Source organism: Mus musculus, chromosome 16 (genome assembly GCF_000001635.26).
Source record: "Mus musculus strain C57BL/6J chromosome 16, GRCm38.p6 C57BL/6J".
NCBI classification, from domain to species: Eukaryota; Metazoa; Chordata; class Mammalia; order Rodentia; family Muridae; genus Mus; species Mus musculus.
In genome coordinates, this window is record NC_000082.6 from 84836809 (window position 1) to 84859376 (window position 22568).

Here is a 22568-nt window from a genome sequence, read left to right on the forward strand (position 1 = left end):
CTGAGTCAGTTCAGTAAGTACTGAGTGCGGTAGTAAGGTTGAGGAGCCCAGGGGGGCCAAGTACTGGATTCATCTGAGTCTCTGGCAACTGTACAACAAACCTACAGGACCGAAAAGAGGAATGGTAGTTTTGAGAACTCTCATGCTCTTCCCCAGAAGGAGGTTTTTTGGGGGAGTGAGGGGATTTCAGACAGGGTTTTCCTGTGTTTGGCTGGCCTTGAACGCTGATGCACCTCCCACTGCCTCCCAAGTGGTGGGATTAAAGGCATGGACCACTGCCTTCTGGCTCAGTTTTTAACTTTTTAAAAAATTAATGAATTCATTCACTTTATATCCCAATTGTCTCCCTCCCTGTCCTCCCCCTCACCCCATTACTCCTTCGAAGGGGAAGGCCCCCCTTCAGTATCCATCCTAGGACATCCAGTCACAGTAGGCCTAAGCCTGCCCTCTCCACTGAGGCCCAACTGGTAGTCCAGTTAAGGGAACGGGATCCATTGCCAGGCTCAGAGAAAGCCTCCACTCCAGTTGTTAGGGACCGACGTGAAGACCAAGTTGCACATCTGCTGCAAATGTGTAGGTGGCCTAGGTCCAGCCCCTGCCTGTGCTTTGGTGGGTGGTTCATCTTCCATGGCTCCAGGTTAGTTGACTCTGGAGGTCTTCCTTAACCCCTCCAACTCCCTCATTCCCATCCCCAACTCGTCCATGAGACTCCCTGAGCTCCGCTGATGTTTGGCTGTGCGTCTCTGCATCTGTTTCCATCAGCGGCTGGGATGAAGCCTCTCAGGCGACAGCTATGCTAGGCTCCCATCTGCAGGCACGGCAGAGCATCATGGTTTTAACTTCTAATCAGATTGGGTTTCTGTCCTTTCCTCATGAGACATAGATGGATATGCCAACCTTTCCCGAATGCCGACTGCATTTCCTAGGCAATGCAATGCCGTGTGGAGAGTTACGTTTACACTTCATTTTGGAATGATGTCCATTGGTGCTTTACCAATACCCCGAAGTTTTAATTTACTTTAGTTGGAGTTTCCTTTTTCTGTGCTGTGCTTTGCCAGTGTTGATAGTTTGTCTTAGCGCCCCCCCCCCTTTTTTTTCTATCAGTTAATTGAAGATTTAATCTATTCCACTTATTAGTCCCTTGTCACTTTCAGGCATTGTAGATAGCTTTTGTAACTTGAATTTTAATCATTATGTAATCAAATCAGATTTCTAGCTAAGCAGTTGTAATCGATCCCCATGCTCAGCTTCAGGTTTGAATCCAAGTTGCTTTAATACAGTTGATGTAGCTTTTATTTGCTTTTGTAGTGACTTGAATTAACTTACTGATTTAGACTAGGCCAACATGTAATTCTCCTGAGGTAATTGTTGTCTCAGAGGGTTACTGCCTCTGTCTGCTAACTAACCTAGGCCTAGCCTTGGAGGATTCTAGCCTCTGCACAGTCTTTATCTAGGCCTAGAATGTTTTCAGCCTCTGAGACTTACTGCTGAATAAACTCATCCTTTCTAGCTCTCTCTGAGCTCTGGCTGGCTGGTTCACTCAGCTGTTCTGAACAGCTCAAACTCCTCACCATGATAACTGATTCAGTCTGGTTTCCCTCTCAGCTTCTCCTGAGGTCCCTGCTTTGCCTCAAAGTAGCTCTAGCAATCTGTTCTGGTCTTCTGGCTTCTTACTCTGCAGCCTGTTCTGTCTTTGCCTATGTCTATCTTGTTATCTCTTCAACCTGGCTATAGCTGTCTTTGTAAAACTGTCTCCTGTCTTCTTTTCACTCTGTGCACTGCCTTTTTCATGAGCGTTGGGCATGTACTCTGTCAGATCTTTCTGATTCATCACTTTGTCTGCCACTGTATTAGACATCACTTACAAACATGGGTGCTTCCCTCTACGAACTAACAACTTTACCTCCATTGTTTGGATTAAAGGTGTGTCCTAAGGGCATGCCTTTAATCCTGCTAAAGGAATTAAAGCTCAGGGCTGAGCCACACTACAACTAGATACAGCCCCTCCCCCCAAGTAAATGACTCACAGTATGATCAAATATCCTGAACACCAACAAGTTCCAATCCATAGAGTAATGGAGTCACCATCTCAGGCTAACAGATGCCACTCTAAACAAACTGGCTTATAAATGTTGTATGTGAGCTTTTACATATAGAGAGTACCTCTCTCCCTCTGATGTAATTCAGTTTTGGTCTCTTGCAGATCATTTTTGTTTGTATACATGAAGTTTAAAAAACAAAACAAAAACTCTTTAACATTTACCTCTTCCAGGACTGAACTTTTGAACGTCTTCAACCATGACTAAGAGAGAAGCAGAAGAGCTGATAGAAATTGAGATCGACGGGACTGAGAAAGCAGAGTGCACAGAAGAAAGGTTGATGTTTCTGAATTGATCAATTTTAATATTATCAGTATGCCACGTTACAGCTGAGGAGTAGGCCAGTGTGCTTGTTTTTAACCTGACCTCACAGTTTAGAGGACTACATATTGTAGTTTGGTTTTTGTCGTCCCCATCTGACTTCGTAGCTCAGAGAGGAAGGCATTTCTGAAATACAGGCAGCAGTGAGGTTAGTTGATCCGTATCACATGGTTACAGTAGTCTGCACCCACCCCATCTAAGGATACTCTTTTTTTTTTCTCCCATTTAAGTGCTGGTGACTTTTATGACAAAGACAGTTTAATTCAACCTGAACTTACTTAACAATAGTTATTTATGGATAACTGTAGAGGATGACTAGAAAGGATAGGCTGCTGTGCTTATAGCCAAAAATATGCCAATAGTCCTCACTTAGTCAAAAAAAATTTTTTTTACATTAACCAAGTATAATATTATTCTAAAATAATATTATCATTAACTTTAAAATAATATTATCATAAACTTTAAATGTTTTAAGAAAAAAATGTGATGTATATGTGATGTGTGTATGTTCACTAAACTTCATAAGTATATCATTATACTTGGAAAATATGTAAGTATAAAATGACATATTTATCTGTATGCACACTTACACATTTATATACTTATATGTATGTGTTAAATGTGTGCACCTGCATGCCAGAACACGCATGCAGAGGTCAGAGGTCAGCCTCAGGCATTGGTCCTCATCGTCCATCCCGTTTAGACAGGATCTCCTGTGTTTGCTGCTGCATAGGCCCATCCAGCTGCCTGTGAGCTTCTGGGGAGTTTCCTGTCTTGTCTCCCATCTCACCGAAGGAACAGTGGTGAGATGTGAGCTACCATACCTGACTTTCCTTGGGCTCTGAGCATCTGAACTCTGGGCCTCAACATGGACAGCAAGGGCTCTGCTACTCAGCTGTTTCCCTAGATACGCACTCATGTTTTATTTTATTAGGAGATTTAGTTTTAATTTTAATTATGTGTGTGGATATGACTATATGCAGGTGAGTTCAGGGGCCAGCAGGGCAGAAGCTTTATGTAGATCGCCCTTCAGGTAGAAGTGAGCCACCTGAAACCAGCTCCTGTCCCTAAGGCTCTGCTCCTGAGCCCTCGTGGCACACAGACTTCTAGTACATGTTCTTGATAACTTTAGAGAGGCTTAAGTCGTATTTAAAATAAATATGCTGTGAAACTTAATTCCTTAAATACTACTTGTTCAGTCTCTTCCTTGCCCTCCTGTAAGCATTTACAAAGAAATATGTACAATTACTTATCAAGCTTCAAACATACTTGAATTCTGAAATAACAGTCTACAAGAGCTCTAAGTAAGTTTTCAGAGACAATATAATTTTCTAAGAATAATACCAAGCAAGGCTAATTATAAGTGGTTAGTATTTATATTAAATTGGAAGTATTCAACTTGTATTATTATATCTTATTAATTGATTAGTAGAAATGATATATATATGAAATTCTGGTTTGGTTTGGTTTGGCTTGGTGTTGATTTTGATAAGGGCTCATGTAGCCCATGCTGGTTTATGATTCTCCATGGACCTGAGGATGGTGGATGATCTTGCCCTCCTCATCCCCCTGTCTGCTTCCCGAGTGCTGAGTGCCACCATCCCAACAAAGTGTGCAGACTTCTAAGGTCGCTATATATAGCCATGCTTCTGGGCCTTCAATTCTTGAAAATAACTTGGGCTATGATATAAAGGCAGACATTTCCCCTTAAATAGTGTGTCTCCAGTATTTATTTATGTGCTGGTGCATGCATTTGTATGCATAATTAAGTGTGTTTTTTTTTGTTTGTTTGTTTGTTTGTTTTGTTTTGTTTTGTTTCTAGAGACAGGGTTCTCTGTAGCTCTGGCTGTCCTGAAACCCACTTTGTAGATAAGCATGTTTTCAAGAGTGCTTTAAGTTTCAAATCAGCTATATGAGATTTAGGGTTCATATTGAGACCGCTAGTTGGGTCTAACACAGCATCAAAGAAGAAATGAGTTCAGAATGTAGTAGGAAAGAAAACAGTCTCAAAGATCATGCATGCTTTTGCTGTTGATTTTATTTTGAGCAAAGTGTTAGGGTAGAATGTAATTACTAACATTTATCTCCATTAACATTTAGCATTGTGGAACAAACCTATACCCCAGCTGAATGTGTAAGCCAGGCCATAGACATCAATGAACCAATAGGCAATTTAAAGAAACTACTAGAACCAAGACTGCAGTGTTCTTTGGATGCTCATGAAATTTGCCTGCAAGATATTCAGGTAAGGCTGATCTCTTACAGGTAGCTATAAATAGACTTGATCTATGTTATAAAATTTGAGCACTTAGAAATGAAAATTCTTTCAACAAATTGCTTGTATCTAAAATTTAAAAGGTTGAGTAATAAAATTGGAATGAATGAACAATAAACCACGCATTCCTTTTTACATTCATGAGTACTGAATCAAATTAAGATGGAAATGAAATTAAAGATGGAGTGGTAGGAAGCACATTGACCCTTGAGACTCAGAAGTGTGGGCTGCCTGACTGAACTTTGCTGTATGGGAGCTTCCTACCCTTTACAGTGAGTGAGGTTCCTTGACTAAACTGTGTGTTTGCTTTATAGTTTACTGGGAGTAACATTTAAATACGAGTTACTGTTCGTTGGCATTAAGTGCATTAGGATCTCCTATTGTAGTAGTATAAGTTGAAAGCATCCTCACAGACCAGTTCTATTTTTTCCAGGAGATACTACTACTAGGTAGTAAGATTGCTTAAGTAGTTTTCTATAACTTTTCTTAAACTCACAAATACTATCATCTATATACTTTTCTCACGTTAACAATATGAATGTATTTTGTCAGTTTTTGAAATTTTTGCTTTGCTTTATTCTTTACTGTCTGTAATCCTGCTGCCTGTCTTTTGATACCATTTTTTCAATATATTAGAAAGCTTTGACCTGTTATTTTAAAAATGCAGATCCTCTTCAGTTACTTTTCACAAGATTCTATTATAATTAAAATATGGTAATGGAATTTATACATTAGTTGCCATTTACCATATTTGAATCTTTTTCTTTCTATATATATATATATATATATATATATATATATATATATATATAGAGAGAGAGAGAGAGAGAGAGAGAGAGAGAGAGAGAGAGAGAGTAAATGTTAATTGTGATTGGCTATTGCTCTCAAAAAATTAAGGACTATGATTGTATGTACCTAAAACAACATGTTAAGTTTTCTTCTTTGTAGTGAAAGATAGCATGGTTTTTTCAAAGCAGTTGGTACTTAGTATCTTATTAGAAGTGGAAAATGACCAAGAGTTCTACATCAAGATATTGTTCCTACTTAATTCTCACCTGTCACCTGTGTGGGCACTGGTATATTTATAAAGATCCTAATTCATGTTTTTCCAGACAGTTAAGAACAGATCTTTTAAAACCATAATATTTACTACATAAATTGAGAATTGAAAAGTAGTCACTAAAAATGAACTATATCTAGAGGACAGAACATATAGGGTTAAGTTCTTACAGAACACTTCCCAAAGTAATCCAATTTAATTGTATCAATCTTTAAAATGTACCATTGTTTTAGTAATATTCTGCTGTGATAGATAGAATACCTGGATTAGCCATAATGAAAGAAGGCCTACAAGGTACTTATGATCATAGTTTCTCAATGCATGGAAGTATGTGTAAATTGTTAACTTGAGAGCTGCCATTGGGTCTGCGGGCACTTCATATCCCTCTGGCACCTCTGCTCCCCTGAACAAAGCATGCCAGCTTGTTACTCATGTTGGTGCAAGTATGCATTTGACATCACAGTGCCTGCCGCTTCTAGGAGTACCTTTGTATCGTCAGATAAATGCCAGCTTGAAAGCTCCTCCAACAATCACTGAGTTGTACTTCTTTGAAGAATAAATTATATACTGAAGCCTTGTCCTTGTCATAGTGTGCTGCTGTATTTAGGACCTGAGAGCTTTTCAAGATAGCTTCTAGTGGATAATGCTAGTATCACTACATTGTAGCTACTAGTGGATAATGCTAGTATCACTACATTATAGCTTCTAGACGAGGGAAATCTTGAGGGTAAGAGAATTTTTAAGTGATAGGAAAAGATTTACATTAACTAGTAAAATCTACCACATTTAGTCAATATAAGGTGTTACACAATTTGTTTTGTTCCTGCTCAAATTAAATATGAAGTCCACTTAACACTGTAGGTTTTATGTATAAGACATTGTAAGTAATTGAAATTGTGATTATACTGTGGCTGAATTCTTAGTAATGAGAGTGATAGGAGACTTGCATGTTCAACAGTATATATGCAGACATATCTAGACATAGGTTGCAAATGTAAAAGCCTATTCCAAGCTCGTGATCAAGTGTCAGAAGTCACAGTTATTTCTATTCCATTAGTAAGCCAAGGTAGAAAATGCATTCACTAGACGGGGATCAGAGTTGCAGGGCTATGGATGTGACTACAGTAGATCCGGGAGTCAGACCATACAGCCTTTAGTTGTATTACCTTTGTGAATAGTCTTTAGAGTTAATCCTAAGTTTTAATAAGTGACATTAGTTACAAGGGAGATATGACATGAGTATGTCAGCAAACTTAGATAAATTGTCAGCCACTAATTAACATCCTTTCTTATCATTATAAACATTGCATTATCTTGTACTTTAAATGCATTTATAGAACGAAGAAATGCCTACTTCTGTTGTTTAAGGTCCCAGCAGAGATTGCAGAGCTCCCATGGAAAGTTGCCACTTCAAATAGTCTTTCAGTGGCAGGGAATGGCTGTAGAAGGTGTGCCTGGGACATGAGCGGCTCTGACTGTAGTCCTCAATACAGGAAACCAGAAGAAATGATTTGTTAGGGTTTTGCTGTCTTCCATTACGTTCTCAATGGAGAAACTATTTTTAGTTTTAGCATATAAGTGTATGACAACTTTGATAATTAAATGCATTCTTATGATTTAATTAGTGTGCCCTGAAATGGTACAATGATTTATACAAAACCATAGACAGTAATTTATTTAATGACTGTGCTAAAATAATTTTACTTACCTATGTTAAGCTGGATCCAGACCGAAGCTTGTTTGATCAAGGAGTGAAAACAGATGGGACTGTACAGCTTAGTGTACAGGTAATTTCTTACCAAGGTAAGTTACCTTCGTTGACAAGTATTGAAAAATTTGCTCATGTTATGCCGGTCTTTTAAAATTTGTCTGCTGAAGGTATTTAAGATGAGTGTCAGATAACCTGTGTGACCTTCACTCATGCGTTTGCTTAGTAGTTCTGTCTGTCAGGGTGAAGCTGGAAGTATAGGACACTGCACGCATGGCACAGAGTGCTGGGCACTGACAGCAGCAGTAAAGAAGGAGAATCACCATAAAGACCTATTTTTTCACATATTTTTATTCTGCAAGAATTTCATGGTATTTTTATCATCTCACCACTATTTCTGCCATGAACAGTTTATTATATTTTTAATAAACACTGTATCTTACTACAATTATACACCATTGTTCTTAGGGTGTAATTTCTAAATGTAATTCTGATTCATGAAATAGCTTTAAGTTTTTGCATAACTACATCTCCATTCAGACTCTTTATAGTAATAAGTCACTCACTTCAGTTTTCTTTCCTCTCTACAGAAAGCACAGTTTGTAATAACAGAGGGCTTGAGTGTCTTTAGGATTGGGGTTAGTTGATTGGAAGTTAACTGAACAAAGTCAGCAGAGTTGTACGATAGGAAGGCAAAGGAGGAGGTGGCTCAGTCTGTTAACTGTCTATGAGTGAGCTTGAAGACCTGAGCTCAGATGCCCAGCACCCTGTAAAAAGCTGACACAATGGTGCTTACCTAGAACTGTCGTGTTGGGGAGCAGAGAAAGGAAATCCTCGGGCTTGTTGACTGTCCAGTCAGATGAATTGATAAGGTTCAGGTCCAGTGAAACCGCCTGACTCAAAACGCAGGGTGAGAAAGACTGAGGAAGATGTCCCAATATCAACGCTGATTTTCATGTGCACGCATCCACCCGTGTGCACACACACAGGACCCCACACAGTTAAAGTGAAAAGAAAGCAGACAGAGCTCAGCACACTTTAATGTGTTTGTAATCTTGACACTTGAGAGGCAAAAGCAGGGGATAAAAGTGTGGTATGATCCTAAGCTCTGTAGTGGGGTTGTGGCTAGCCTGGGCTGTATGCAGTCCAGTTTATTTGTGTGTTTATGGGCAGGGGTAGGGGAGCGGCTCATCTGAATGTTTAGAAAGTCTGTAAACCCTTAGACTGTGAGGCTACTCACTGATGCACCCTAGTGTGCTTTCTGGGTTTTTTAATTCATGTCAATACTTTTTTTTATCTCACTATTATAAGTGGCACTTTTCCCATGTGGTAATTGTAGGTAATGTTTGTCAAGTTATTGCTAAAATTCACAACACTAAGTTAAAGAATTTTTACATATTCTTTACATAGGTGTTTAATTTCATTATATTTGCTTTTACCTTTTTTCTTCAATACACATTTTTATTTTTCAACTATTTCAAGATAAATTGCAGACATGATTCTGTTCTATCTCTAAACATATCAGCACCCATGTTTCGTTAATCCCAGGGCCTTAGGGTTAGCATACAGCTCAGTGCTGGAGTATTCTCTCATGTGTGTAAGGCCCTGTATGTGATCCCCAGCACTGCAGGTAAACAATACGTAAGCATTCTTTTATAAATCACATTATAATTACCAAAACCAGAAAATTGATTTGACACAGTATTGTCTCTGTTGAATTGTATTTATTGGCAATAAGGATCTTTTCACATTCTCACTATTTCAAGAACGTCACTATTGGAAAAATAAGTTTCATTTCTTTGTGACTTCAGGTTTTATTTACGTTTGTACTTTTGTTTCTATGTGCTGTTAGGAATGGAGCCAAAGTTGAACATTCTTGAAATTGTTAAGACTGCGGAAACGGTCGAGGTGGTCATCGATCCAGATGCCCACCACGCGGAAGCAGAAGCGCATCTCGTTGAAGAAGCTCAAGTGATAACTCTTGACGGCACCAAGCACATTACGACCATTTCAGACGAGACCTCGGAGCAGGTGACGAGATGGGCTGCTGCACTGGAAGGCTACAGAAAAGAGCAGGAGCGCCTTGGCATCCCCTATGGTAATGAGACAGCTGTTGCTTAGGTGCCGGAAAGGTTAAATTAGTCATACAAAACACCGCTGGGATATGATAGAACATTTTTAACGTAGACTTTATAGAAAGAATATTGATTTTTATATATTTAATTTGTTTTGAACTGTAACATACTCAGAACACATGATGAACAAATACTCTGCTGATTTCTAGGACTACAGAGAATTATTATAAGAAATTCTACCCTTAGCATGCTCACAATGTAGTGGAAGAGAAAGAAGATAGTTGAAAAGAGACGATTGTCATAAAGTTTGAATTAATAGTAATAAGTATAAGTCAATAACTGACACAGCAAAGCATGTCATTTGAGCCTTACAGAAATCAAGCGGGATAGTTTGAGGAAAGCCAAATGGAGCCGAGGCTGCCGTTCACAGAGTCAGTGCAACCTTAGGCTTGTGTAGCAGACCTTTGCTCAAAGCACGGACAGGAGTGTCGTAGGGATCCTCCTGCCTGGTCTGAAGAAAGGAGGGGAGGGTTTATTCTGAGAACTCTGCTTCCATGAAGGTTGTTCAAACAGACACTCAGAACAAGCTTAGGCTGGGATGGATGCGAGGACACTGTGGGATCGAGAGGTCTCTCTGACACCGCAGAACTGTTGTTGATTACTGAAGAAATGACTGAGTGGAAAGAAGACAAGAGCATGTTTTTGTCGTTCGTGCTATAGCAATACTGTCCAGATTAGCATAGGTGGTGGTTTCCTTGGTAGTAAACAGGAAGAGACAGGTGAAAACAGTGATGAAGACGACACATTGTGGACATGAGAGAGGATAGTCGGTGTCTACGGCAATAGTTTTGAAACTAGTTGGTTGCAGCATCGTTATTAATGTCATGGAACAGTACTGTATGCTACGCACTGTGGTAAATTCTGGGCTAATGATATAGAAGAACTGAGCAAGCCTTCCTTAACCCTGGCCTCAACGCCTTATGCTTGCAAGGCAAGCCCTTGACATCTAAAGTAGATTCATCACCATAGGCATACATTGGAAAGTCTTTGAGGATGATTGCTTTTTTGGTATGAGAAAGACTTTTTAAGGGAAAGTGTTGATAGCACTTGACTTTGAAGTAAAGTCACAATCAGTTTTAGGACCACAAATCTCAGGCTGGAGATACAGATTCAGTATGGAGTTCATTCACATTGAAATTATAATTTGAAGCCATAAAAGCCACAGTCTTTTGAGAGAAGCAACATGGAGAAGAACACAGTATTACCAGTTTCAAGACTTAACTAGAACAGGGGAAGGAAATAGGAAAACCAGATGCCGGGTGTAGTGGCACACATCTTTAATCTCTGCAGCCCAGTGGCAGAGGCAGGGAAATCTTTTTGAGCTCCCAGTCAGTCAAGACTGCATATTGAGACTCTCCAAAATAAGACCCAAAACTAATGGCACAGCTGGAGACAGAAAGAAAGAACTTTACAATATCACTGCTATAGAGGGAGAGTTATAGGCAGTTAAGACTCTTGAGATGCCTCTGAGGACGTCAAGAATATGAATAGCATCTAGTTTGGTCATCAAAGAATTATTGTTCAACTTTGATATAAAATAGTGTTGTCTTAGATAAGCTGAATTGTAGTCAAAGTGAGAACATTCATTAGAACTTTTTGAGGCAATAGAGAAGAAAAGCATTAGGGAAATAAATGAATCATATGGCTTATGCTCTTATTATTAGTCCCTCAGTAATAACTACTTATGTATTTGCACTGCATCACCTATTTTATTTAGACATTGCTTAAGTTGTATGCGTTTACCAGCATCCTTTTCTAAGCAAATACTGCACTACTTTGAAGGAGACTTAGCCTTTGAGGAATTTAGGAGCCCTGAGGAGTGGTGGCCTTCTAGAACCAATTCCCCACAAATGCCAAGGGATAGCTACATGCAATTCCTTATTGTAACAAGTAGAAATTTACTTTAGGCTTCTGGAAGCTAGTGTGGGTAGTTTATTTGACCTTTGAGATAGAAAGTTAGGAATCACCCGAGAAGAAGTGCTGAGAAGGGAAGAAAGGGCCATGAAAGCTCCTAGTAATGTTCTGAGTCTTAGCTGCATTCCCACAGGCCGTCTTTAGTAGCAGAGCTTCAGAAAGTAATTCATACTGAGCACGGGCAGCAAGAGCTTTGAGACTGTGGCTCAAGGTCCTACCAGGAGTGGCGCTTACTTAAAGTACATTTAAAACCCTTGAGATCGTCTTTGATAATATCCTGCTTTTTCGATACCTACATGCAGTTCCTTGACTAATTAATTCATTCCAAGCAACACTGAAATAGAATTAAATAGTTACAGCTACTTAAAGTCTTTGAAATATTGAACTCACCTTGGGAAATTCCCCAAAGTTCATATTACTATGAACCAGTTTTCTATCTTGACAGCAGCTTAGATACTTCTTCACTCATATGGTTTTATGTGTGGGTATTTTTAGTATTGCCCATTAAACTAATCTGAAGATGAAATTAATAATTGTAGTTAGAAATTTACCCAGAGAGAAGCTGTACAATTAAAAATTCATGTTTTTGCCAGATTCCACCATCTAAGAACATGTAGAGTCTAAAATATAAACATATTCACATACAAAAAGTATTAGAGATTGTATCTAAGGCTATCCAATTCTACAGCTCTCTGTCTTCTCCACATTGGTCCACTCCTTTGTTTAGTCTTCTGTCACAAGTCTGATAGAAAGAAAGAAAAGCCCCTGAGAAGGCAGCTGTGCACCCGTCCGTGCTGCCGCCGTGGATCCCTGCTCTCTAGCCACAGCTGGGTTCTTCTTCGTGGCCTTTTCTCATCACTTTGTTACCTCACCTTGGAATGAAGGAGACTTAGCTCGCTTCTCTGGACAACAGAGCAAGGCTTTGCTCTCATGCTGGGGACTTGCTGCTGTGTGTGGTGCGATGTGTATGGTTTGGTTTGCTTTGTTGTTTGACGTAAAGGCTTCCTATGGTGCCAGGATGGACTTGAAACGTGTCGTCCAGCCTAAGCCTCCCAGTGCTGGATCGCAGGCATCTGCTTCCCTCTCCCGTTCACAGCCTGATTTGTCACTTTGGTTTAAGTTCGTCACTTTAGCACTGCTCATTTGTGGTAGAACCATGAGTGTAGTTAGACAACTGTTAAGTTTCTGAGCAGAGAGAGTATTGACTTCATTTTTGTTGTTTGATTAGTTGTCTGGCATTCTAGCCCAGGGTATCCTATATAGCCCAGCTTGCCTTTGTCCTCACAGATGTCCTCCTGCTCAGCCTCCCCTAACTGTCCTGTTTTTAGTTCCATAGGTTTGGGTACGTATGAAGAGTTTCTTTCTCCTACACCGAGTGGTCAGCTGTTGGCTTTTCTCTTTCTCACTTATATCTGGACGCAGTCTCCACGTGACCAGAGCTGGCCTCTCGCCCCTGGTCTCTGACATCAGCTGGCTCCTCCATTATCCATTTTTGTAGCTTTGGCCAGTTCTCTAGGCACCATGCTTTCATTCCGTTTACAGATTGTCTAGAAAGGGTTCTGAAGAAGATGCTCTACTTTACCCTTCCAAACAGTATTTGTTTTCCTCTGCTCTGCTGATGGTACTGTCTGCATAGCACGGTAAAGCTCACTTTTACGTTTCCTGACCCCGTCCCATTAGTGTTGTAGGAAACACTCAGAGGCAACGCATTGTGACTCTTTCATCTGCTCTTTGTGCCTGGTCTTTCTCTTAGTTTGGTTATAGTGAGAAAGAATATTTTCCTTCACTGTATTTTATGCATTACTATTTATCCATTGTAACGTGTGTCCTTAAACGAATAATCTCGCCATATACTAAGTGTGTGCCCCTGCCTGACTTGTGTCTAGAGTCAGCACATCCTGAGCAATATAATATAAATTTTGGAGCAAGGAGTTCTCATTTTAAACTGGGATCCTCCTGTACAGATACTTTTGATCATAATTTCTCTTTACTGAATAAATTGGTTGTTGCCCAGCTTGTTGATTTTAAGAACTAGCTGAAATCTCCCCTCCATCTCTGATTTTATATCTGAGTTCCTGTGTTTGCACATCTTAAAAAACACAAACAAAACAATACTGATTTTCTGGTATTTCATTATTACTTTGAGAAAAGAGACAAAATACACATAGCCAATTCAATATACTAAACCAGTTGTCCTGGTAGTATTTAAGGAAAACAAATCAGACTGATATTTTCCCACCTTACTTGATACTAAAAGTTTCTTGTAAGTTTTTTAATGTAAAATGAGTTTGCTTTCTTAGATATTTTAAAGGGAGGTGTGGTTCATGGTAGCTTGGCTAGCTCAGAGCCACCTCTGTTGTTGTCAGGTAGCACACTAGTGCTGAGTGGCTTGCTTTCTCGGCTCTTGTTTACTGCCTTATTCATTCTCATATATTACCACCCCTTCATCATCCACCATTCCGTCTCTCTCGCTTTCTCTCCTTCCTGTACCACTGAGTCATATCCTCAGCCGTCTTTTCCTTTTTTTTTTTTTTTTTTTTTCCTTTTGTGAGACATAGTCTCTTTAAAATGCTCGGGCAGGCCTTGAACCTTTGATCTTCCTGCCTCAAACTCCCAGGTATATAGGTGTGGTTTACTTTCTCTTTTGTTGTTTCCTTCCCACTTCCTTTTTGCCCAAGGCTTCTCTGCCATTCCCTGCCCGCACATCCCTGGGCTTCTCACCGTTTGCGTTTGCATTCCGTCCCTTTGGACCCTGCATTCGGCCGCTGCTGCACGAGGAAGACTGTTCTTTGGCTGTGTTCCGTCTTGGCTTGTTGTGCTTTAGGGACGGCTGTTGGCTCCCGTCAGGCTTGCTGAGGTCACTGTGCTTCTGATAGGTGTGGAACCTAGAGCTCCTGTAGATTATTTTCCTTTCTGAGATGAGAGCTGACTGTTGGCCAAGCTGCCCTCAAACCACTTCACTCGGGGTTACAGAGTATGGCCACACCCAGTATCTTATAGAAGCTGCTTTGTCTTCACCCGTGTGTGATATGGACTCTGTGGTAGACCCTGGGTGTGTGTCTGGGTTTTGTAAGCATCTATGGGTTTCTGTTTTTACTCTCAGTTACTTTTCCTAATTTTCTATGTACATTCAGAGAAAATAAACTATATTCTCATCTTCTAGACATCCTTCCATCTCTGTGGCTTTTCTTTTGTCTATTTTTTTTTTTTGCCATAAATTATTCCTTGACTAGTTGTTACTTTTACACACATTTTCTTACAAAATAGCACTCATTCATTGGGTATCTGGCCAATACTACTTATGTAAACCATCATCTTAAAGCAAGAGTACCAGTGCCAGAATTAACCAAGCAATTAAGTGCCCACAGGTAATATCTTCAATTAGATGCCAGGAATATAGTTATACAATCTTTAAATATGCTGGCAGTCTTTAATTTTCTGGTTGCAAATTTGGTTAGCTTGTAAAAATAGCAGACAAAATGAAATAATTTGAGTATGTTTTATATACATTCAACAAATGCCTATTCAAGTCACATTGGTTGACTAAAGTCAGGTTTAGTACACAGTCCTTAGAGTTATGGACTTGATGCCACTGGGGGACCGTTGAGTGAACAGGAAGCTAGCATGCCATATCATAAGTGCCACCAAGCGTGAGTACACAGTGACCAGCTTGTTAGTGGGAGGGATGGGGAAAGAGTGCATTGTACACAATGCGAAGAGTGAGGCTAGCTCCCTAGTATACCAGGTAATTTTTTTCAAGGCACCAACTCTACAGTGCTACAAAATAATATTTTGAGCTTGGGCAGTGTCCTCCAGTATCTCCAAGGTAATAATATACTTTAGCTGTCATTTGATGCACCAGGGAACAATTTTATAGTTTGTTTTTCATGACAAAATTCCAGACTAAGTGATGTAGAACCAAGTGACTCCTGGTTCATTCTTGGAGACGTGAGATTGAGAAATGGAGAAAGAATAGAGGGAAAAAGGCAGCATCAGCATGAAGCTCTTCACAAATTAGTGTGCTTCACTTGGGAAGTCGCCTGTCTGGGGTGTATATGTGTATATATGTGTGTACTGAGAAATTAACTGTAAATGTATCTAAGATGGAACCAGGCTAAAGGTAATATTTTTCTTTCTAGATCCTATACACTGGTCCACGGACCAAGTCCTGCATTGGGTGGTTTGGGTAATGAAGGAGTTCAGCATGACTGATATAGACCTCACCACACTCAACATTTCGGGAAGAGAATTATGTAGTCTCAACCAAGAAGATTTTTTTCAGCGGGTCCCTCGGGGAGAAATTCTTTGGAGTCATCTGGAGCTTCTTCGAAAATGTATAAAATTAGCGTTATTATCTATTTGCATTGTAACTAAAGCTTAATTTTATTTTTGTAACTTTGTTTTTATTCTGTTAATTGTTAATATGCAGACACTTAAGCTATAGTAATTAATGTTGTCATAGGCGGTATGAGGTGTTCTTATGTATTATCTCAGCACCTATAGTAATGCCCTAGACTCTTACTCTCCCCCCCCCCTTTTTTTTCTTTCTTTTTTTTTTTTTTTTTTTTTTTTGTTAGTTTTTATGTGAGACTGCGGCTGTAAGATCCCTGCAGGTGGTTAGACATAGGGAGGATCCAAACTAAGATCCTAACCTAGGCTTATCCCACGTTCCAAGGTCTCTCGTGTTTGTGTATCTTTTTGAGACAGGTCTTGCTATATGGCTAGCCTCAGCTCAGGATCCTCTTGTGAGCTTGGCTAGAACTGAAGTCATGAAAGTCTCCCACGAGCCTCCGCCTCCACCTTTAGCCCTTCTCACACATTCTGATCATTGCCTTGTCTGTCCCTAATCCTCCCCTGCGTTTCTAGGAACGTTAAGATCCTGGAATTGCAGGGGATTTCCCTCCTAGTCTCTTATTTGTAGGATTAGGCATTTTTATATGTTTTTCCTAGTTGAATAAATAAGGTTTTTTTGTTTGTTTGTTTGTTTTTTGGGTTTTCGAGACAAGGTTTCTCTGTGTAGCCCTGGCTGTCCTGGAACTCACTTTGTAGACCATGCTGGCCTCGAACTCAGAAATCCGCCTGCCTCTGCCTCCCAAGTGCTGGGATTAAAGGCGTGTGCCACCATGCCCGGCAATAAATAAGATTTTTAAGAGAGTTATGGAGGCTGTAGAACTTCAGAGCAAAGCTTCTCTGAGGAAAACTTAGAAACTACCTGGCTGACCAAAAAGTTCAAATTTAAGTACACAGTTTTAGTTGAGTCCACTCCATATTTTAACATGTTTTAAGGTATCTACTAAGCCATCTTACCAGCAGTCCATCCCTTCATACTGTTTTATATGTTGCAATGCTAGCCGGACCTCCGTCATTTCCTGTTTATAAGTGGGCTAGAGTCTATTCTTTTTGCTAAGAGTTACGTATGGAAATGTCACGGCTTGTTCTTTGTTCTGCTATGCTCCTGATGAGGAAAGAAGACCTTAGACAGTAATTGGATATAGCATTGTTACCCAAGCTTCGCCTCTGCTGTTGAGGACGAGGTGGGCTGGAAAGGCATGATACTGCTTTCCTCTTGAGTGGACGCTCACTGGTGTTTTTTGAAGTGTCACTAAGAGACTGGTTATATTCATTGGCTGCGTGGGGTTATTACCAGCTTCAGTTGTTAAATGTGAGTAAATTGAGTGTCAGAGTTTTAACTGAGTTGTTCTTGGAACTACAGTAATAATACTGAGAATAGTCTCTAACGCCATGGTTTTCTCAGTCTTTCCTAGATCAACTCTTTGTTGTACCTGTCGCTTTCTAATTCACCTGATCTTTCTCAAACTGTGAAAGTTACTACGAATTTTCTTTCCTAGTCAGGAAACAAGAGTCTTGCTCTCCTCTTTCTCTTCTGTGCAGTAGACTGGGTTTCCTCAGAGAAGCTTTCTTCTAGAGTTTTCCAGCCTCCATTAACAGCTCATAGAATTGCTTGCCTGTCCAGCATGAATCCCTGCTCTGCCCCAGTAAGGAAGTGGTTTGGTTTTAGAATCTAAGGTCCAGTTCTGCATTTACAGAGTGGACGTGATCTGCAAGGTGTTTTCTAAAAGAGTCTCTATTGTTCCCAAGTCTTGTCAGAAGAGGGTTCTGTGAGCAGAGCGTCTGTGGCCTAGCTCTGAAGAGTGCTGTTTCCTAGGACAGGTCTGTTACTGAGAAGCCTGTCTGTCGCCTTGCCAGCCGAGTAATCTCTTGTGAACCTGTCTGGACAGTGAGAATTCTTTTTGTACCTTGATTGATTATCACTTGGCCTCCTGCATGCAGAGCCTAAGTTAAAATTTCTGTCAGCTTTTATTATATTTGGGGAAGATAGATAAGAAATGTTCCAGGCATACAAATTCTTGCGCATGCATGCTGTTGATGTGAACGTCTGTCTGTCAGATGTGAACATCTGTCTGTCTGTCAGCAAGGAACAAAGTCTTCAGGGAAAGGGACTGGTTCTGCTTCACACCCCGAGGGCTCCATGGTCCTCAGGACCTTGCTTTTAGCATTATCTTCCTTCTCTCATGCATGGCCAAGGTTTGAGGCGCTTTAGAGGAAGTTTGGTATTCAGGATTCCTGTATTTTCTTACATTACTTATTACTTCCTGTGTTCTGCTTTCAGCCTTGAGAGTCCCTAAGAACCACACCAAACTCAAGTCTCTGAGAATCAAGGGTTTGGAGCTGAGTTTACAGGTAGCCAGGGTCTGGGCTGCCTAATGAATGGTTCCGTTCTAACTTGTCTCCTTTAAGGTTAAGCTGCTTATATTCATGTAGTGGCAGAATACTTTTAGTTGTTTTTTTTTTTTTTTAAGATTTTATTTATTTATTTTATGCATATGAGTACATCACCATTGCTCCCTTCAGACACACCAGAAGAAGGAGTCAGACCTCATTACAGATGGTTGTGAGCCACCATGTGGTTGCTGGGAATTGAACTCAGGACTTCTGGAAGAGCAGTCAGTGCTCTTAACCGCTGAGCCATCTCTCCAGCCCCATACTTTTAGTTTTAATAACACTTTTCTTCAATGAGACTTTAAGAACTTGTGAGAAAAACCCAAGCTTTTAGCCAGGTGGTGATGATGCCCACTCTTAATCCCAGCGCTTGGAAGGTAGAAGCAGGTGGATCTCTTAGAACTTTGAGCCAGCCTGGTCTATAAAGCAAGTTCCAGACAGCCTGGGCTACACAGAGAAGCCCTATCTTGAAAAACAAAACAAAACAAAACAAAAAAACCCCAGAGCTCTTAAGAGAACAGTTCTGAGTAGAATGTTCAGAACTAGAGGTCTAAATAAAACATAAAAATCCTCAGTTTACTGAAAAGTTAACTTTGTAGTGTGCTTCTTAAAAGCATTTTTCTTTGAGATTCGTAATAGCCTTGTGAGGTGTGAGAGATCTCATTCAGATGTCAAGAATTAATACCCAGGGTTTGACATTTTGCCTAAGTGGTAGTGATTGCTAAGCTCTAAACCCTTAATCTCTCTGAGGCTAGTCTCAAATAATTAAGCCCTCAAACTTAAGAGACCCAAAGAAATTTCTATCTGGTAGGTTTCAGACTTCATCTTACTTAGTCTCTCACTCTTCTCAGCTCTTGCAACTCAAAACTGAACCCAGGCAGGACTCCCTTCGAGTCTTCTTGGAGTCCCAGTCTTATGAGCCACCCAGTCCGAGGGTGATGACCAACAGGTTCAGTTTCAATAGATAGACTAGATGTCTGAAGTGCTGGAAACTGGGATATTGAATATGTGAAGGAGTTAACAATGGCATTTGGTCTGGGAAGACCAGATAGATACTTACTGAGGCTTTTGTAGAAGATTCTTTTCAGGTCTGTTAGTCAGGGTTCTCTAAGGAACAGAGCTAACAGAATGAACAAGTCTATGGCTGTAGCAAAAGTCTTCCATTGAGAGCAGTCTTTTAAAGATGACTAATCAGTCTCTTAGGACAGCTGATATTTTAATTTTAGGAGTATTATCGCACTAAGTTTCAGTTGTTAATATATATCTTATTTACTTGTTTTACTGGTTTTGTTTTTAACCATGGAGCTTTTTTTAAAGGCTGTCTTTGCTAAATTCATTTTTACAGTGTTGGGGATTGTATTTTCAGTTTCAAATGAGAATGAATGTTTTGTGTTCTTCAGATGTTTTGGCCAGCCAAGAGCAACAGATGAATGAGATAGTTACCATTGACCAGCGTGAGTATTCATTCCTGTAGAGTGCGCCCACTTACCAGGAAGAAATGTTTCCTTATTAGATAGCTTCAAGTTCAAGCTTTCAGCAGAATTTTCTGACTACAGAGGACGGAAGCAGCTGAACTGAGTGTGTTGGCTTTGCTTGCCCTGTTCCTCTCTCGCTAAACTGAGAACTGATTAGCCTCAACTCTTCTTTCAGGGTTTGATTTCTACAAACTATGCCACCTTAAGTGCTGCAGAGCCATGGCCATGCACATGCTTGAGGCTTGCTCTATGAATCCTTGATCACTCGATAGACTTAGCTTTGATGCTTGCAACTCGGTTTCATTCATTTTGACTGCTGAGTAGCATGTCTAAAAATGCTGCAAATTTCACTAGATTTAAGATGGTATTAACAATTTCTATTCTACCCTTCCATTTCAAATGAGCTAACATAATCGCAGGAACGTCAGTTTTATTGATTGCATTTATTTCTATTTTCTGTATTAGAAGAAAAGTATATTCTTCTTTTTTCCTTTTAGCTGTGCAGATTATTCCAGCCTCAGTGCCTCCCGCTACACCGACTACGATTAAAGTTATAAACAGCAGTGCAAAAGCAGCTAAAGTGCAACGGTCCCCAAGGATTTCAGGAGAAGACAGAAGTTCACCGGGGAACAGAACAGGTACTTTTGCATGAACTGGTGTTAGTAAACTTGTCGATTTAGATATATTCTAAGTTGGACTAGTTCTCTGGCAGTGTTAAGCTAATATTTATAAATTGAGAAGTTTGTTTTTGCTTTGGTTGAGATTGGACCAGAGGGCTTGTGCACTGCCTTTACCTGTGTTAGCTTCTAACATGACCTATGCTTATTCTGCTTACGGATTTAGGAAACAATGGTCAGATCCAACTATGGCAGTTTTTGCTAGAACTTCTTACTGACAAGGATGCTCGAGACTGTATTTCTTGGGTTGGTGATGAAGGTGAATTTAAGCTAAATCAGCCTGAGTTGGTTGCGCAAAAATGGGGACAACGTAAGAACAAGCCTACCATGAACTATGAGAAACTTAGCCGTGCATTACGGTAAGAATTTGTTTTTTGTTTTCTAATATCATACTTCTCTAGAAATGTAGCTTCTTATTCTTGATATAAACCTGGTAGTTAATGAAAGTAAAATACTTTAAGATTGTGTGCATCCCGCATGCATGTGTGAGCGTGTGCACGCGTGTCAGTGTTGGTTGCTGAGGTGGCTCAGTGAACAAAGGTTTTCACCCCAGAGCCTGCTGCCCAGCTGAATCTCTTCTCTGAACCCACATGGTAGGAGACTAGCCGGCTTCAGGTTCACACACACACATATATATACCCAGAGAAAAAACAGAGAACGTGCATTTACAAGATTTATTTACAAGATTTATTTACAGTTATTTATGTGAGTACACTGCAGCTGTGTTCAGACCCAGGCCCAGGAGATGCCTCCCATAGACATGGTTCTGATGGGACTTGAACTCAGGACCTCTGCGAGAGCCAGCAGCCAGTGCTGCTAACCTCTGTGCCATCTCTCCAGCCCCTTTAAAAATTTTTTTAAGTTAAATGTTTTATGCATTATGTTAAAAATTACTTAAGAGTTTTTCTTACAATTTTGAGGTGCATAGACCTTTATAAAAAGATTGTTATAAGATTATTTATTTAAAGTGATTTAAAAGTATATCATTTTTGTTCAAAACCAATCTTCTTATTAATCTTAAATTTTTTTTTTAGTTTGCATTACAAAGATGCTGTTTACATATTGAATATATATTAAATTCATGAATTCCTATTTTGGCAATTACATTTACAGTTTTATCATTCTACATCTGCCTAAATCTGAATATCCAAAAGTTGAACTTGGAAAGATTTCCCCTAGTTCCTTTGGATAATCTTAAGTGGAAAGACCTCTACTCCTGAGTGTTGGTGAGGCTATGGGAGTGCTTTTGCACTGTGGCCAGAGGTGTGCCATGCAGGATTCTGTCCAGGGTGGATTGCAATTTCTGCCCTGCTAAGTTACCAAGCAACTTTTCTTAGTAGACCACAAGCAGACATGTCTGAATGTCCATACACAGCATCCTAAATCAGAAACCATCCCTGTATCCATCAGCAGACAAACGAGTGAAGCAGTTGTGATGTACTCAAGTATCAAAGAGGAACTGCTGCCTCTGATGACAGTACAGAGTCCAAAAGGGGTCTGCGTTCAAAGGACTGTGTGGTCACTGTAGAACATAGCTATAGCCTGAGTGTATTCACTTAGGATAGGAGGGGTCTGGGTTCAAAGGACTGTAAGGTAGGTAACTGTAGGATAGAGCTTGTGAATGTGGTCACTTACGATAATTTGATAAACTAGGAAAAGCAAACTACAGCATTTATGTATGTTCCTTTAAGGAAAAAAAATACAGAGAAAAGCAGTGGAGTTACTGTCTTGAAGCAAGCTTGTGTTTATACTTTTAGATTAAGGATGCTTGGTAAAGGACAGAGTGCTCAGTTATTGGCAGTCTGTTGTTAGACTGAGTGAGAACTGAATGGTGAATTGGCATTTCTAATGTTAATGTGTGTGTTTCTTCTATCTATATGGTAGAGCTCAAAATGTCAGAGGTTTTAAAAACTAGTTTCACAAAGGTAAGTGGGGGCATCATGTAACAACATAGGGGGAGAACGATGCGGCTCCTGCTTCTGTATGGTATCATGTGATGTGTGCTCCAGACTGAAGAAAGGAAGTATTAGACCTGGTGAAGGGAGGGAGTGAGTGTGTGTGTGTGTGTGTGTGTGTGTGTGTGTGTGTGTGTGTGTATTTGTGTGCGCGCGTGCATGCACCCTTTTTTCTTTTACCAAGAAATGACGATTACACCAGTCCTAA

The 22568-nt window shown here is 40.1% G+C and overlaps 1 protein-coding gene across 8 annotated transcripts in view; it reads left to right on the top strand.

Moving 5' to 3' along the window:
- The window catches only part of Gabpa (GA repeat binding protein, alpha), a 28893-nt gene that overhangs the window by 1918 nt on the left and 4407 nt on the right, over positions 1–22568 (top strand). For 3 of the 8 annotated variants that reach the window (XR_876129.3, XM_006522906.2, XM_006522905.4), the window contains exons 2-9: positions 2273–2375; positions 4521–4665; positions 7474–7558; positions 9316–9561; positions 15652–15846; positions 19654–19707; positions 20226–20366; positions 20566–20764. Coding sequence is in view for 7 of the 8 variants with exons in the window: in XM_006522906.2 (XP_006522969.1) it covers positions 2299–2375; positions 4521–4665; positions 7474–7558; positions 9316–9561; positions 15652–15846; positions 19654–19707; positions 20226–20366; positions 20566–20764 (1142 nt within the window). In the remaining variant the exon portion in view is untranslated. The remainder of the gene's footprint in view (positions 1–2272; positions 2376–4520; positions 4666–7473; positions 7559–9315; positions 9562–15651; positions 15847–19653; positions 19708–20225; positions 20367–20565; positions 20765–22568) is intronic. The other 5 variants (XM_006522907.3, NM_008065.2, XM_030248977.1 and 2 more) reach the window with 3 other exon arrangements.